Source organism: Chionomys nivalis, chromosome 15 (assembly GCF_950005125.1).
Source record: "Chionomys nivalis chromosome 15, mChiNiv1.1, whole genome shotgun sequence".
Taxonomy (NCBI): Eukaryota; Metazoa; Chordata; class Mammalia; order Rodentia; family Cricetidae; genus Chionomys; species Chionomys nivalis.
In genome coordinates, this window is record NC_080100.1 from 9,753,298 (window position 1) to 9,771,766 (window position 18,469).

The 18,469-nt window shown below is 45.8% G+C and overlaps 1 protein-coding gene across 10 annotated transcripts in view; it reads left to right on the forward strand.

The window, feature by feature from the left end:
- The window catches only part of Trio (trio Rho guanine nucleotide exchange factor), a 282,715-nt gene that overhangs the window by 187,118 nt on the left and 77,128 nt on the right, over positions 1–18,469 (forward strand). For all 10 annotated transcript variants that reach the window (XM_057789603.1, XM_057789604.1, XM_057789612.1 and 7 more), the window contains exons 27-33: positions 73–162; positions 1,785–1,877; positions 3,160–3,271; positions 4,607–4,797; positions 6,720–6,821; positions 9,405–9,547; positions 10,200–10,299. In XM_057789603.1, coding sequence (XP_057645586.1) covers positions 73–162; positions 1,785–1,877; positions 3,160–3,271; positions 4,607–4,797; positions 6,720–6,821; positions 9,405–9,547; positions 10,200–10,299 — 831 coding nt within the window. The remainder of the gene's footprint in view (positions 1–72; positions 163–1,784; positions 1,878–3,159; positions 3,272–4,606; positions 4,798–6,719; positions 6,822–9,404; positions 9,548–10,199; positions 10,300–18,469) is intronic.

Genomic DNA, 18,469 nt, shown 5'->3' on the forward strand with positions numbered 1-18,469 from the left:
CTTTCTTTCTTTCTTTCTTTCTTTCTTTCTTTCTTTCTTTCTCCCTCTCTCTCTTTCTTTTTTTTGTTATAGGCAGACAAGTTTCAGATGTACGTCACATACTGCAAAAATAAGCCTGATTCTACTCAGCTAATACTCGAACATGCAGGGTCCTATTTTGATGTAAGTATCCGATTACTGAAGCGCCATGAGAATGTCCAAGCTGAATTCACTACCGGTGAAGTGCAACTTTTACCACACTGCTAGGATAATTTATTTTCATCTCTCATGTTTATACTGGAGTATCTTTTATGTTTTATTACATTGTATTTAGTGTGTGTGCATGCGCGCGTATGCGTGCTCATATGCATGTAGCTTAGAGGACAACTTTCAGGAGTTGGTTCTTTCCACAGTGTAGCTGGCTCCTGGAGATGAAACTTGGGTCATCAGGCCCTGTAGCAGGTGCCTTTACCCATGAGCCATCTCACCAGCCCCTATTTTGTGATTTCTTATATGTGCTTCTGCTTAGAATGCATCTATTGTATTAGAAATCATATATGCATAAGACATTTAGGTCTTTAATATAGACATACTTGTAACTATCCCTTATATATTACCATTAATTTTATATACAAGAGTATACATAAAAGATATAAACTTACTAATCTCATGTATTTCTGAAAGTGACCTAGCAATTTCTGAAAGTCCTAGCAATTTCACTACCAGGTCAAGTAGATGTCTATCAATTGTATGCTTGAGTAGGCTTAGCATGGGGGTCCTCTGCTTTTCAAAGATGGTGCAGAGATATTGTTTCTGTAAAGGGCGAGGGATACAATATTATTAAATATATTTTGGGTTTCAGAACTAGTCAGATATGTGGCAGATTGTGACTGGCAGAAGGTACTGAGTGCTGTGTACCCGTGGTGACAAGGCCAGGGAGTAGTGGCATGACCCTGTTGTGCTCAGGGAGGACTCAGTGTATAGTGAAGCCTTGCCCGGCCTAATGCTCTGATTGCTGTAGTATTTCACATGCAGCTACAGTCTAGAAAGCCTAAGCATAGAGAGCATGTGCGCAGCCACAACTTTAAAACAAAACAAACAATCCCTGTTGGGCTAACAAGATGGCTCACAAGTAAGGCACTCAACCATACGGCCACATGATGGTAGAAGAAACCAACCTCACGAGTGTCCTCTGGCCTCCACACAGGGGCCCCCAGATAGAGAAATACAGGATAATTTCTGAAACCCCTGTTTGTTTAAGCATTCAGGAATAAAGGAAGTTATACCTACCTGACCGATACATGTCTTTGGTGTCCATTGCAGGATTACTTTGACTTTTAAAGAGGTTTTGGTTATAATGTCCTCCAATCTTTGGACATCTTATGCCCTTTGATTATCCTTTTCCCCAGAACAAGCACTTCAGAACACCTGTCATGTGCTTTACTAGCTAGCTGGTGAGCACTGTGAAGTGCTGGACGGCATTCCTGCCTTCTCTCCTGACACAATAGCCTCAGATTTGTAAGCACGGTGATTGCAAGATGCACAGTAGAAAAGAACACACTAGACACACTGTGGCTCAGCATACTGCATCCCCCTTTCTGCTCGGTGCTCTGCTGTCCTCCCATGCGACCTGGAGAAGTGTATGCTGGGGTTCTGACAGCCCTCCAAGAAAGAAGAGCTTATTGCAGCAGGCGCAAACACTGCTCATGGATTTGGATCACATACTTGTCACTGATGTGATAGTGTAGCCATTTGTTAATAGTTTGACCCTATTATAAGGCTTTTCCGTTTTTATTTAAATGTAGGAGATACAGCAGCGGCACGGGTTAGCCAATTCCATCTCTTCCTACCTGATTAAACCTGTTCAGCGAATAACAAAGTATCAGCTCCTTTTAAAGGTACGTGTGAAGCCTCTTCAGTCTGCAAAGTCTCCTGAGGACTTATGTGTATGAAATCTTACTGAGTGACTTGATGACCATCCCTACAGAAATCTGTAGCTGCTATGAGCATAAAGCCAGCCAGAAGGCAAAATTTAATTTGTTTATATCCAGATAATTTCCCCTTTGCCCGCTAATTCTATAAAAGTGCTTTAAGTTTGTCTCTTATTGCCCTCAGAATCAAAGGCTTTGTTCTCACCCTGTGTTTCCACTAAGATTGTGCTATTTCTAAATCTTACCTCATTTTCCCAAAAAGTTCCACTTGGGAGCAGTGGTAGACTACATGAGACCTCCCAGGCGGGAAGGCGGTCTCCACAGGCAGGAGCTGGAGCGCCCTGTGCTCTCCAGGAGTCTCTGTCCTGCTCCACAGAGCATAAATATCTGACCACAGATGAAGGCTCCTGTCAGGAATGAGTTCCTCTGGCACAGTGGTCCCCAGCCTTCCGAATTCTGTCACCTTTTAAGATACTTCCTCATCTTGTGTAACCCCAACCATAAAATTATTTTATTACTACTTCATAACTGTAATTTTGTTACTGTTATGAATTCTATGTAGATATTTTTGGAGATAGAGGTTTGCCAAAGGAATCTCAACTCAGAAGCTGAGAACCACTGTCCTAGACCCTCCAGGCTTACTGCTGACCATCCTGCTGTGTCCCTCCTGTACACCGCACATACAAGATTGCTGTCACTGTGACTAACAGCAGTCGTGACACCATCAGGGTGTCAGCTTGCTTTCCCTGCTGTCCTCCTCACATGGCAGCTGATGATTTTTCAAGTAGTCAGGAAGTGGAATTGCACACATAGATGCCCGCAGGAGGTATGGCTCGTCTGTAGAGTCCCCGTAAGCACTCTGCACTGAGGATGGGTGGTCTGTGGTGTGTTGCTGTTCTGATGCAGAGTCCAGCTAGATATTGACATTGTGCAGTTATGTGGTCAGGGGCAGGTGGAGTCTGCCATGACTTCCTTCGCAAACCGATAGCATTCTATTTTCTCATTTTGGAGATACCGTGGTTGACTGATAGATCAATGGCAACCAGCTCTGTCTTCTTCCACTGTCCTCGTTCAAGTAGGACAAACCCAGTTGCCTGTTGAGTAACTCACTTTTTAATAAGAAAAATTCCCAGTTGGGTAGTTTATTTCTTGAATGCTCTGTTTTCATGGATTTCTGCCATCTGCTAGGCTGCTGCTGGCAGAGCATCTTTGCAATCCTTTGCTATTTCACAGTGTTGCTCTTTCCCAGGAGCTGCTCACATGCTGTGAGGAAGGAAAGGGGGAGATTAAAGATGGCCTCGAGGTGATGCTCAGTGTTCCAAAGCGAGCCAACGATGCCATGCACCTGAGCATGCTGGAAGGTAACAGGTGCACCCTGCCCCTAACGTGCAGTGACATTATCTCCATGATGCTCTGTATACAGGGATCGTCATCTTTCTTGACTCGGGAACAGCCATACCATTCCACGCGCCAGGGCACTTTGTGTCACCTACCTCTTATTTAACACCACCTGACTTTCCTGACACCTGTTAGAGAGGTGTAAGCAGTAGATGGAGACATTGAGAACCAAGGTTATAGGGGGTCTTGTTTCCCCATTTCCTTATCAGTTGCTAGATGTTTGCACAAAGCAGACTTCTTGTGAAGCAAGTGAATTTAGTGTGTGACATGATGAACAGAAATGAGGCAAATGTGTCCAGCAGGTATTCCAGCCAGTCCACTCTGCACTGATGCTTCTATTTAATAAAGTTGCTTCTGTGTGGTCAAGGTTAACACTGCAAAGGGCCTTTCCCTAATGCTTGTGCTAGTTTATATTATTTTATTGGCAAGAAATTTATTAATTAGAACACAAGTGCCAGTATGTAGCAGAAACTCAGAGATCAGGCACCAGAGATTTTTCTTCCTCTGCTGTCAGATATATGACTGACTTCTTCATGATGTCTCCAAAGAGAAGGAGCGTCTTCTGGCCTATTTCTCTCCATCCTGTGTATTTCCTACTTGTCCTGGAAAGCTGCAGGGCCACATTAACTTTCTGCCTCACAGGAAGTAGGGAAGCATGTGGGTAGGGAAACCCAACCAGCTGTATGCATTTATTTTCTCACTTCTCTGAGTTGAGGTGCCTGGCTCTTCCTAGCCGCGCAGGGACTGGTGAGTGATCAGCTTATGGTGGCCCTCGAGGGCGTGCCTGCTCTAAAGAAGAGACAGAAAGGGAGGTAGTGAGCAGCTTCTGTCCCAGGGGCCGCTTTGCTAAGTCCTGTACTTGGCCACAATGTTGCCAGGTCCAGGCTGTTTCATGTGCAGAGTATTCAGACTCACTGAAGATGGCTTAGTGACATTGTCTCCACTAGACTAGGACCTGAGCAGAGGGTCTCAGGGACATCCAGGCCAAAGAGGTAAAGAATCAGACAGGAATGTGGGTTATGGGGTGGAGTTAGACCAGACCTCAGGTGACCTAAGCCAAGAGAAAGGAGTAGAAAGGAAAGAATAAGGCTGCGAGGATCCCCTGAAATGTCTGAAACTTGGGAAAATATACACAGTGTATTTTAGGAGGAATTGTCCTTCGTCAGGGTCCCATTGTGAAGAGCATGGAGTACACTGGAAACAAGCGAGGGCGTTCGCAGGGAAACGAAGACTGGCGCTCCCTTCCGAGTCACGCTTGCTCTCCCTCTGAGCTGATTCGCTTTTATTTTGTGTTGTAGGGTTTGATGAAAACATCGAGTCTCAGGGAGAACTCATCCTGCAGGAATCCTTCCAAGTATGGGATCCCAAAACCTTAATCCGGAAGGGCCGAGAGCGGCATCTCTTCCTTTTCGAGATGTCCTTAGTGTTTAGTAAAGAAGTGAAAGACTCCAGTGGGAGGAGCAAGTACCTCTACAAAAGCAAGTTGTTTGTAAGTATAGGCACCCAGCACCCCAGTCTACGAGCCTTGCGGCTGTGTCCTTCTTGTGGGGAGAGAGAATTCCTATTTGCTGCCTTTAGTTGCCTTTCAAACTACTCTAAAATGGGAATCTGGATTTGTGAAGTTTATTTTCTTCAGTTATGTTTTCTGCAACCTACATCCACTAGAGGGCATGCCAGTACTCTGTGGACTTAAGGATTCTGTCCCCAAGGCCAATAGCTTCTAACTGCGGCATGAAGAAACACTGTGGGAGTAGATGAAGTCCATATTGTCTGGGTGCCCTAAGCAAGCACTCATATCATTTAAATTATTTTTTTAAGCCATAAACATCAAAATGTATGCAGGCTGTGCCTGACTGGGTGGACTCACTACCGATTTATAATAATGAAGATTTGATTTCTTTTTCATTAGAAATTAATTTATGAAAAGTAAATTAATGTTATAATAGTTTCAAATTTATTCATCAAAATGTCATTATTAGAGTAAAAAAATATGAGCAAAAATAATGTTTGAAAGATTCCCCAGCCGTACCCATGCAGAGACCAATGTTAGTGTTTCTCTGGGGAAAGGAGCCTGCCTGGAACCATTGCATTCCTATTCCACACTAGCCAGTCCATGGCTGTGCACAACCGAATGCCTGCCCGCTGGAAGTCTCAAGCCAGGACAAACTCTGGTTCCCTGCACTTTGACCTTTCTTAAGGCCACTGCGGAGAGCTGCCAGCACAAAATTGCTGGACGGGAGGGCATGAGATGGTGACAAGAAGGGGAGCTTCCCATCTAGAAGGGAAGCAGAGTGACATCGAGTCATCTTCACGTTAGGTCCCTTTAGAACGGTTTAGACATCTGACATTGTAATGACTTAACGTTACCCATTTTGGAGCTCTCTGTAGGTAAGGCAAACCCCCAGAAGAATAGATTCCTGAGTGTGGAAGTTTTCTTAATAATAATCTGGAGTCTGCAAGTTCCTGCTAATGGGTTTCATTCCACCGTCTTTGGCTGGTACCCTGGCCATGATTGTCATTTGGATCTCGCTGTGGCTTTCCATCAGTTAGGTCACACTCCAGCTGGAAATGAAAAAGGACAATCTTGCCGGGTAGTGATTTTACTGCTGGCTTAAATCTACCCTTGGAAGCAAGCTTGTGTGCTTTAGAAATTGATACGGCTTAGCTTCATTTATATGTTAAAGCTTGCGATTCCTGCAGAGGCCGCCTTTGGAGGGTGAGTGATGAGTCACATCCGACGCTGGAGAGAGATCGGGTGGATTCGGTCATGGGGGAGGATGCTGTGTTCTGCATATGTCCCCAGATGGGCTTTTTATCTCTTGGTTTTACTGTGCATGATGAAATACTCAAAGTTAACGTTGCAGATGAAATCTGAAGATTTCAGCCCTTTTTGCTCTCTGTCAAAGTGTGTCACTGGTCAGAGTGGATCGGAGGACCTCCTAGGAACTAGGAGAATCCCATGCTTGTTTAGAAGCTTGGGCTTTTTCTTCAGTATGTTCTGCTTATTCATGGCAGTGTCCAGAAGTGCTCGAAGCTGTCAAAGGCAAATACAGTCAGTTGTTCTACTGGCAGCTTTCCTCCTGCCCACGAAGGCAGTGGTTCTCAGCGTCCATAATGCTGTTCCTCATGGCGTGCTGACCCCAGCCATAAGATTGGTTTTCATTGCTACTTCGTAACTGTAATTTTGCTATTGTTATAGATCATAGTGTAAGTATATGTTTTCTAATGGTCTTAGGTAACCCCTGTGAAAGGGTCATTTGACCCCCCCAAGTGCAGGGGTCACAACCCACAGGTTGAGAACCACCGAGCTAAAGGACTATGACCATCAGCAAGCAAAGGCTGTTCTTGTCTATACTCTGATTCTACCAAAATTGTACTGCTGGCTAATTATCTAACTGCTTTTTTATCCAGACCTCAGAGTTAGGTGTCACAGAACATGTTGAAGGAGATCCTTGCAAGTTTGCCCTGTGGGTGGGGAGGACACCAACATCAGACAATAAGATTGTCCTTAAGGTATGTGAATTTAGAGTGGGGTTGCTATGTGGACATTTACTGTAGTGATATGTGCTGTTTTTCTTGGGATGTACAGATTTCCGTGTCATTGTATTTGACTTTTTTGCACTCTAATGGGATTGGTAAAACAGAAACATACACACACGTGCACGCACACACAGAGCTTTAATTTAAACTCTGTTTTGGCTATACTAACTTTTCCTAGGAACTGCAAAGAACTCTAAAGGTGTCTCATGTACTAACCTCATCTATTGTTTAGAAAATACAGATGTAACTATATTCTTGATCTGTCTGAAAAATACGATAAAGTAGTTTTGAGATGCTTTAGGGAATGTAGCCCACAATTTTTAGGCTGTTGAGGAGCCAGAGTGTGGTGAGACACTGGCGTATCTCTGGCTCTTAGGTTACTACATCCCTTGCATGTCTTTTAATCTCAATTTGGTATTTCTAGAAGCTGAGTTTCATCCACCGACCATTCTTCCTCAGCTGAGTCTGTTGGCCACCATGGAAACCACTCTATTTCTCAGATCTTTTTTCACATGTTCACAGTGGATTGTTTCAGTGACTGTGTGACCTGCCTGGTGGACTCTTTATTTAGTACTGACATAAAGCCCCATAAAATATAAAGTGCACCAGCAAATAGATTTTAGATAACTAAGTTGTTCTATAGTTTAAACCTGTTAAAATATATTCAAAACTAAAATTGTCAAAGATTTTTAGAGAAGTTTGGATAATACCTTTTGCCTTCCCAAGAGGGCAAAACGGAAGTGACATGTGCTTTGTCTCTGGATTGTCGGGGGTGGTGAAAGTGGTACTGCAGTGAGGATGGAGATGTCGGTGACCACGCTGTTGGTAGTAGAGATGGTGGTGAGGATGCTGCAGTGAGGATGGAGATGTCGGTGACCACGCTGTTGGTAGTAGAGATGGTGGTGAGGATGCTGCAGTGAGGATGGAGATGTCGGTGACCACGCTGTTGGTAGTAGAGATGGTGGTGAGGATGCTGCTGATGCCAGTGACAATAAAGATGGAGACAGTGGTGTCGATTGCAGTTGAGGGTCTTGGCAGGGGTGTAGATGCTGAAAGTCTATAAGGTACTTAGTGGTGATGGCCACAGAGGTGATAACGACAGTGGAAATCACGTGTTAGACCTAGGGTTCTTTTTTTTTTTTTTTTTTTAAATTTGTTTATTATGTATACAATATTCTGTCTGTGTGTATCCTTGCAGGCCAGAAGAGGGCACCAGACCCCATTACAGATGGTTGTGAGCCACCATGTGGTTGCTGGGAATTGAACTGAGGACCTTTGGAAGAGCAGGCAATGCTCTTAACCTCTGAGCCGTCTCTCCAGCCCCTAGACCTAGGGTTCTAACGCAGAATGACTGTCTCTGTTTTCATAGTCGGGAAAGAAAGCGGTATCCCTAGATCCTTACACAACGCGAGGTTGTTCTGAAGATGAGTTCCCCCGATCTAACCGAATGGCCCCTCTTGTGTGACAGCACTTCTGTAAATGTGAGAGCCCTCCATTGACGTAATGATCAGTGTGCGGGGGAGTTTGCTTTATTTCTGAAGCATGGTTACAGGTGTCCTCAGTTGTCTCCAAACTACACTGAATGTTCCTCTCTGGTCCTTCTTGTTTACACGTTTGTCGGCGTGTACATTCCCAGAGACCTGGTGTTTTCAAGGTTCTTCCGTTATTGTTTTTCATTAGCACTGAAGGTAACTGAAGGAAAGTTAGCATGGTTAATGTAGAATGGGAACTGTCCGCTTCAGTTTCTTCTTGGTGTAGACTTCAGTTTTGTGTTTCCAAAAGCAAGATTATGGGTGCAAGGTGCAGCTGCCTTCCCTCCTCACCTCATCTGTGCCCCACTGACAAGTGCTCCAACCACTCATGACCATTGTTTATGTCCGAGGAGGGGAATTTTTTTCAGACAGAAATTAGAAAAGTTATTAGTGCCAGTAGAGAGGGCTGCTCAATGCATTCATAGGCCACTGCTCTCTGAGCACTCACCTTCTATGCCATTTCCAGAGAATACCCTCCTGAGATTGTTATGGGACTGTGGTAGGCCCACAGGGGACTGGCCATGTGGGACTTTGTGGCCTTGAGCACATTTCCAGCAAACACATCCTGCACAGCTCCTCTGGAGTTCCTGTAGGGGAGTAGGATGTGTACTCTGGGGCTTCTCAGTGGCGGTGCAGGAGGCCAGCCACAGTCACCCATCGGGGGCTCATTCACATCCCTTCTGATTGATTCCTGGACCAAACATAGTGTATGCTTCAGTGCCCTTGTTGAGGTTTCAGATTAGGAGTGGATCTGTCTTCTTAATCCCCCAGGGCCTCTCAACAGGTCTTGGGACTGAAGAATAATGATGGATTTCCAGAATAAAAAGATATCTGTAATCATTTATAAAAGAAAAATAGTTTTAATGAAAATATATAAAATTAGAGTCTTCTGCTTGATTGTCAATTAAACTGAGTTGTGTCTGCTTTTCTGTGAGAAGTTCTTAGTTGGGAAGCAGGGGAGACCTGCATGTGCTGGGCACAGGTGGGAAGGGCACCGCCTCCTGATGATCTCCCGCCTGCACAGGCATCCAGTATTGAGAACAAGCAGGACTGGATAAAGCACATCCGTGAGGTGATCCAGGAGAGGACTGTGCACCTGAGGGGAGCCCTGAAGGAGCCCATCCACATCCCCAAAACCGCGCCAGCAGCGAGGCAGAAGGGAAGGAGGTAAGTGCATGGCAGTCTCTGGGGGTGCTCACCTGCTGAGGAGGGACAGCTGCGCAGGGAACGGGCCACCACCGTTTGTCTTAAACACTTTGAGCACCTGTGGTTTAGATAAACTGCTTTGTCAAGACTCCACTGGCTGGAAGCAAACAGAAAACCATGTAGAAATCCCTCTTTTCCCCATCCTACCCAAGGTATAAAAACAATAGTTTTTTACATTTCTCAAACGGAAATGAACCTGGGTTAGGGTGTTCACTTTGTTGAGAATTCAGTACGAAGATATGTTAGGCACTTAACCATTTTGCCAAACCCAAAAGCCACACTCAAAATAGGATGGCATGGGGCTGCAAAGATGAGACTATGGCTCTGGCAGAGGACCTGGGTTCTGTTCCCACGTGGTCACATGGTGGCTCACAATCATCTGTAACTCCACTTCCTGGTGCTCTGATGCCTTCTGATCTCTGTTGGGCACCAGGCATGCACATGGTGCTCATACATTCATGCAGGCAGAGGACTTACACACAGAATAAAACAAGTCTGACACAGAACAAGCAGAATGGTTTGCCATTGTAGGAGCTGGTCCTAGGAAGGATTGCAGTCTAACGTCGATTTCTTTCAGCTGTGTTGGGAGCTGAGTGTTTCTGTGTTCCACTAGGGATGGTGAGGACCTGGACAGCCAAGGGGATGGCAGCAGTCAACCTGATACGATTTCCATCGCTTCCCGGACATCTCAGAACACACTGGACAGTGATAAGGTGAGCTGCCACCAGCACTGCCCCTTTTGGTCAAGGTCTGGTGGTTTAGTGTTTTAAAGACAAGTGCTAGGTGCCAATAGTGGGTCAGGCTTCCATGGCAGAGCAGTGACTTGGAGGTTAAAGTGTGAGACTCATGCTAGAAACTCAGAAGAAATCTTTCCAACTGTTCCTGTCCACCCCTCTCAGTCAGTCACAGGATTTTATATCCGAGTCTTTGAAGGCAGTTTACCTTATTGAAGCCTTTGCATTTTATTCGTAAGCCAAAAAAAAAAAAATCTATCATTTAAAATTTACCCAAACCCCATATGTAAATGTAGTTTTGTCTGAGACGTGGACACTACTATCTTCCATGGTGGGCCCTGAGGTTTCCTCTTAGAATTTGTGGTACACAGAACACAGAAAGTTCTAGAATACTGGACTGGACCTTTGACAGTTGTGACCACTGACCGAAAGGGCAGATCTGGCTTTTGTCTAAGGCATTTCTACAGGGGAGCCTGCTTTAAAAATGGCCCCAAACATCTCAGAATTGGTCTTGGGGTTTCTGTTGCTATGAAGCAACACCATGGCCAGGGCAGCTCTTACACAGGCAGACATTTCACGGGGTGGCGTATACTTCAGAGGCTCGGCCCATTGTTGGCACGGCAGGTGGCATGGTGGCGTACAGCAGACGCAGTGCTGGAGAAGGAGCTAAGAGTTCTACGTCTTGATCTGTAGGCAGCAGAAGCAGCCTGTGTCACACTGAGCATGTAGCTTGAGCATAGGAGACCCGAAATCCCACCCCCACAGTGACACACTTCCTCCAGCAAGACCATACGTGCTCCAACCAAGCCAGCCCTCCTAATAGCCTCTCTCTACTAGGGCCATCTTCTTTCAAACCAGCACATGATTCTATAGAGATGAACAGGATAAAGTAATCCCACACTAGCTCAGAATTGATTACAATAAAGGATTCTTTATCTACGGGTAGACTCACAGATCAACAGTCCTGTGCACAAGCGGGAAACAGGAACCGAATACAGTAGCCGAGAGAGTGAGCACATGGGCATGTTTTTCACATCTGTTTTTATACTACATGTGGCCACGCCCATGTACTATGAGTGAAGGAGTTCCCGCAGCAATTCTTCCTGTAGAATCCTAAGACCTGCAGAACAAACTGACAGTCAGTACAACTTGGGAGGCCTGGGTTTGTGTGGTAGACAGAAGATGAAAAAGTCCTATGTCAAAGCCAGTAAACATGTATCTTGGAAAAATAAAAAAAAAAAAAACAATATATAAGCATTTCCTTTCAACCATGTCAGTTTTCAGTTTCTCACTCCCCAGTATAGTCTGGTTCATTACGGTGTGATAACCATGAGACTTAGATTCTCCAAATCCCCTGGTAGTCAGAGGCAGCCATGTCCAAGCCTCCCCTATTTTCAAAAGGCCAATGCCGGGTGACTGTTTCAGATAGTGCATTAAACAGACATTGAGTATGTCTTCCTGGGATTTGAGGATTCATATTGTAGTTTCCAGGACAGAAGGAAATAGATTTAAAATACTGCTCTACTGAGTGACCCATTTCCAGTGTGCGTCATTGCATTTTATCATTCTGCTTCCTGAATCTACTGCGTGGCAAATGCTTAGAGTACCTCGCGTAGCAGGACTAGAGCACACGGTGGCTTTGGCTGAGTTCAGGGTGGCTTATTAGTCAGATCAGCAGGCAGTTAGCCACTGTGGCAGCAGCAGGAAATAAGACGGATGGCTTGGTCAGCCATTTGCTGAAGAACTTGGTTTAGAAATTTTGTTTAGAAAAATACAGTTTGCATTTGGAAACATTTTGTTAGAAAATACCTATTGTTTGAGGATTTTGCTTTTTGTGAGAATTAAGGGAGTTAGCTTGTCAGTTTTTATGGGACTGTCACCTAGAAGGAAAGACAGACTGAATAGTTGCCAAGTATGACAAATAGCCATTTACATCCAGGAAACCTGACTGGCCCTTGGAGAATTGCCCCCGCATTCTTCCAAGATGTACTTTCGTGGATCAACTCTAGATTTACTGTAGATATCAGCTTTAATGTTCATGAGAAATAAATCTGTGGAATGAAATTAGCCATGAGATGAACGTAGTGTTTCCTCCTGGAAGGCTGGTAAAGGCTTTTCTGGAGGTTGGCCCAGGAAGCAAGATGCATTGCGTTTTGGGGAACTTGGGTAAATGGGGAGCCATGACTATAGTAATGCCCTCCCCATCCCAGAACAGGCTCTTCATTCAGTGGTAGGTTTGCACATTGCCTCACCCCAGCACAGCCCTGGCTCCGGAGGCATGTCTGTTATAACATGATAGGGATTTGTGAGCTCGGAGTAAAGAGGATTCTGGAGTGACTTGCTATGTGAGAGAGTAGTCACTGCCATTGTGTAGGTTTATAGCAGTTGCTTGTGTGGCCTTGAAGGTCTTCTAGGACATTGGAATTTACTAGACCTCCCTTTAAATATTTTAGCACTGAAGATGATGAACCAATTTCCATTCTCTTCATCCAGTGCTGTCATCACTAAAGCATCACTAGCGTTTGCTCCAGGGCTCAGCAGTCCCTGGAGGCCTGCTCTGCATGGCTTACCCTCCCCAGCACAACTCAGAACCAGTCCTGGACCCCGTAGCTCTTCTGTCTTGAAGTGGTAACACTCCGAGTCCTGTTATGAATGTTCACCCTTTCCTTTAGTGCCTCTTAGCGACACCAGGGTCCTTAGTAGCTGTGAGGTCCTCAAACAGGATGGCCAGGGTACCTCTGCTGTTAGAACTGAATAGTTGTCTTCACTTCTGGTCCTGTGTTGGGGTCAGATTGGCCACAAAGGTCAGACACATTCATTAGCATGTTGGCACCCCGCTGTGCTTGTGTTTGTGGGTTCTCTACTCTGGAAGACTTCCTTTTAGTCATTCTACTTGTGCTTCGCTGGTCCAAGATTTCAGAGTCTGTGGATGACTCAGAAGAGTGCGTTTTGAAAGCAGAGTCTGAAGGTGTAGAGCTCCGGTTCTTCCAGCACCTCCTGGTCTCCAGAGACTACAGCTTTTCATGAACCCCAAGGTTCTCTCCACCCTACTTATTGTACATTTCAGCAGCTCTGATAATGCAGGCCGGTACTTCTGGCAAGGAATAACTTAAGATATTGTGCCTATTTGACTCAATTTATCATGTCTGTTTTGAGTTAGTTGCTGTCACGGAATTTGGTTCCAGTCCAGAAATGGGGTGGGGTATGTTTTGTGCTTAGCTTCTTGGAGAATTCTGAGGGGACATTGTCTGCCAAAGCTGTTACTAATCCCCAGTCAAGGCACCAGAGGTTTAGAGCAAGAGTCAGCTGAGGGAGGGGCTCTGGAGACACCCTCTTTCCAGGGCACAGCTCCATTAGGCTGGTCAGGACACAAATCATGTCCCATAAGCCCCTTTCCTGTTCATCAGTCTTAAAATATGTCATTTTTTTTTGTTCCAGATGTGAGTTTAACACCAATTCTTGCTGATATTCATGGTACTTAGGCTGATAAAATGATCTTATTAAAATGTAATTTGGTTTCCAAAACCAACCAGATGCTTTCCAGGATCTTACCTCACCGCCCTGGGCGCATCTCCTGAGGTAGGGAGGGGGTACTGACCTGGTGCTGACCCAGCCCCGGACACCGAGGAGATGAAGTCAGATGAAGTGGCAGTGATCTCCTGAGGTAGGGAGGGGGTGCTGACCCAGCCCCGGACACCGAGGAGATGAAGCAGCCGAGCCAGAAACGGAACGTGGATCTAATCATCTGTTGTCTCGCAGCCCTTATTCTTTCACCGCAGAGCTGACTGTGGAGCTGGGGGTTTTGAGGCCCTAAGAGAGCTTCTTGGAGCACATCTCCTCACTCTTACCACATTAGTCTGTGATTCCTAGTGTGGGAATCAAGTGAAATGGCCAAAGTAGAACGAGGTGTCTGGAGGAAGCCAGCCAGGCCAGCTCGTAGCCTGTCCCGAGACCCTCGGTGTGCATTCTTTACAAGGGGTGCATGATTCAGCCAAAATGGGTTCTTTGCATGAACTTGAGCCTACAGCAGGATCGTGAATCCTCTGTTTTTATGGGTGCACATATTTTACAAAGCATGTGGTAGCAGCTCTCTTAATGAAGCTGAAGCCGTGGCTGTTCTCTCAAGTAACCCTACACTCCAGGAACTTGTTTTCTCCTGTAGTTAATCAAGGTATTCTGAAAAGTAACTGAAGCCGCTGCAGTTTAAAATGGGTTTTCCCTGGCAACTGACTACGACTGACAGGAACTGTGTCCACTTGCTCAGGAAGGACTGTGTTCCTCGGCATGGGCCCGCATAGTGGCCTGCATTCAGGGCTCTCCCAGCCCTGCTGAGAGATGGCGCATGACCACCCAGCCTGCTCAGAGTGTTGTCTTTCTGGGGCTGGGCTTGATTTTCCACACATAATAGAACTGGGGCATTGAGCTCCAAAGTCTTCCACAGGATAGGATGCTTAGGTCCTCAGGGGAGCTCTGGGACCACACTGCACCTTCATCCACCCAGAGCATACGTAGAAGTACTGAAGGGCATGGCACACATCCAGGTGCAAGCCCTCAGGGATGAGGACATGCTCACCAGCAGACCTGGCTGGCCTTTTCCTCCTTGCCTACCCTTGGACATGTTCCTTAACTGCTGTGTACCCAGTGTCCCTTGTGTTAATGGCTCTAGTGCTGCCCCGCTCAGTACTGTGAGCGTTGGCACTGCCCCCTTTCCTTACAACACTGCCTGGTGTTTAAAGGGCCCTGCATAAATATTAATGGTCTCTGTGATAAGAGGGGCTCCCTGCTCCCTACTGGCAGTTGGCGTCCATTACTGCCAGTGCAGGTTAACTGTCTGTCAGCCTCACACACACACACACACACACACACACACACACACACCCCGCTGGGCACCAGTCACAGTCGGCGCAGAGGAGAACTGTGCTCCTTAGGAGCTATGTTCAGTCTGGCAGTTGAGTAACTCAGCTTTGGTGCCTGGCTTATGCACTTTGGTGGCCCTCCAGCCGCACAGTACACATTTAATGGGCATGGTTATTGCAGAAGAGAGTCTCTAGGTCAGTATGCTTTCTTAGCTAGTCATCTTCCATCATCCTGTGTTAACTGCATCATGGCAGTGTACACATAGACCAAACTGAGAAGGCTCACCCGGCACGTCCTTGCACTCACAGGTACTTTTGGTCACCTGTTGTGGGCTTCCTTGTGCAATGTGTTTCCTTCTTCCTGCCGGTTCTTCTGCCTCCTAAGGGACTAGCGTTTCTGTAGTATTTTTAAGATGATCTTTTAAAGGCTCTCATAAAATAAAGTAAAATAAAATGAGAAAATAAAAACTCCTATAGTAGAAAGCCTAAATGCTAAGGAAAGGCTGTGGTTGGTCTGTTTTTAAAATCAGATTTCGTGTGTTCTCACTCTACATGGTCAGCTTGTTTGGAATCACCTGGAAGGTACAGCTCTGTGCACTGCTGTCAGGGTGTTTCCAGAGAGTTTTTACTGAGGAGGGTGGATCAACCCTGAATGGAGGTGGTCTGTAGGACACCACCCTATAGCCTGGCCTCCCAGACTTCAGGAAAAGTAGAGGAAGCTACAGCACAAGCGCTCGTTTCTCTGTCTCTTCACTGGGCACTGTGACAGCCACTTTGTGCTGTGATGGACTGTATCTCCTTACGGTGTGACCAACCACATTGTGCTGTGTGCTGTGATGGTCTGTATCCCCTCACAGTGTGAGCCAGGATAAACTTTCCCTTCCTTTTGTTGCTCTTGTCAAATATTTAGACATAGTAAGAAGGGCAGTAACGTCTGATTAGAAATGTAAGAGATAACCGAATTATGTTTTCCTGTGAAGTTTACATGGTATGGCCATAGTTACTGTTGAACATGATAATAAGCCTTAGATTCAGACTTGGGACTCTTCCTTCCTATTGAGTGGCATAGTAATAGTGAAAATGGCTCTTGGATTCATATCAGTTATTCAGATTAGTGCCTCTCCTTAAAGATGGAGAAAGGAAATCCAGCAGAGAGGGTTCTTCAGATAGAATTGTCACTTTGAGGTTTCCTGAGCTGTACTGCCCTGTCCTCATCCCACCTCTTCACCACCACCCCACCCCAACACGCACAAACGCAGACACACACACACTGCTGTGGTATCTCAGACCTGCGCAGTGTGCCCCCATATCTCCTGATGCACAAGAAGCCATGGAAAAGGCAGCCTTGACTTGACCAGGTCCTGTTGGCAGAGCCTGGAAGCCTGACTCACAGCTGCCTCCCCTGTGATGGTTTTTGTTTGTTTTATTTTGTTTTACAGTCTGACTTTGCCTTTTTAGTCGTAGCTTCTAAATTCATCCTTTTACAACTAATATTCCATTGTGGTCCATGCATTCAGCTTACTCAAGGGAGCCTTCCACAATTCCTACAGCAGAAAACCATGTGTGATCACACAAGTAACAAAGGAAGGATAAATAGGGAGAGCAATGGCCGCTGGTCTTGAAAATGTTTATCATTGATTTACTTTCTTGCTTTAAAAAGAAAAAACTGGTTAAGAAGCAATAACCCAGAATCTATTATTTGAAACACATGTGCCCATGAGTAACTTCTATATCAGACAGAGCCTTTTTCAAACCCTAAGCAAGGGTTTTCAGGAACTCTCCCTGACCTTGGCCTTAAGGAATCTGGCTTCCCAGTTAATATGTACCTGGGAAGCTGTCCTGTTAAAGGGGGGGGGGGTCTCCCCGCCTCCCCAGCACTCCCCAGCAGCAGTGGGAACCTGCGGCATGGTGGCATTTATATCGAGTATGTTCTGGCTCCTGTGGCTGCCTTTGCTTTTGTGTCCATGGCCTGCAGTGGAGCTGCACTCTCTAATCCCCTTAAACCAAGCAATCCTTGTTTGGTCCGCTCTGTGTGAAACCTGCATGAAGCCCCAGGACTCTTGTTTCTGAATGACTAAATATAGGGGCTGTGGGGAGCCACTGTTCACAGCACTTGATACACTTCGTTCTCTAGGAGGAATGGCCTTTATTAGACCACACCCTCCCTCCCCACCCCACCCCCGCCTTTCCTTTTGAATTGGGCTTGCAAAATTGGCCAGATATTCACTGCAGTTGATCTTCACGCACCCTCCCCCACATCATTTCTCTCTAGCCCTTTTCAGGAAACTTGCTCAGAATGTTGAACTTGGAGATCCAAAGCACATATTGGCTGTTGTCCTTGTAAGACTGTGTGCTGTTGTAACAGGTGACCACCTTCCTTGTTGGGGTGTGCAGGGTCGGGTGTGCGAATGTAAAGAAGCCAGTGACCAAATGCACTGCAGGAATGTCTCAGCCGTGCTTGAGACAAGGCAGCAATGTGACACGGTTTCTTTAGAAAACAAAAGATAACAATTCTACAAAGATTGTTGAAGCTTCACTTGAGCCAAAAGATGAAGGGTGGAAACACCACGGTGTTTACTTTCCATTATGCTGGAGAGAAGTCAGGGAAAGCTGGCCTGCTCGGAGTCCTTGATCTAGGTCATTAGTGCTTGCCAGTGACCCTCTCAGAAGGCAGCGGCTTTGGGAGGGGAAACATCCTCCCAAACATGATTTCTGTGGCTGTGGTCCATTTAAGTCCACCTGTTTTTTCCACACTTACTGGTTACCATAATAGTGAAAAATTGAAAGATGTTTTAAAAATCAGACTTCTGAAGTGAAGTAACCCTTTTACAAGGGTTACTGTGAGTCAGGGGGTAAGTTGCATTCCTGAACTAAGCAACTATGGAAGGAAACCCGTGCTTAGAAGTCTATGAAATGCGCAAAGCGGAGAGAATGCTGTGGAGCCTTCTGCAGAAGAGACCATTGTTAAGTTGGATGGGTGACATGGGAACGGAGGCACTGTCAGCACAGTCCTGTAATCGGGCGAGGCCTTGGGAGTGGGTAAGAGCTCCTCAGACTTCATGATGGAGTTCCCCAAACTTCTAGTTAGGAACTGAATTCTTAACAACAGTAATGCCTTTCTAAAAGCCTAACAAGTTTCATTTAAAAGAGATGTTTTGTAGCTCCAAGTTTAAGGGAGGAATGAGAGATAAATAATGTTGGATATCTGAAGAAGCCACGAGGAAACATTATTTTATAAGTTAGTTAAAAATACATAAATCAGAGGCTGGAGAGGTGGCTTAGCGGTTAAAGGG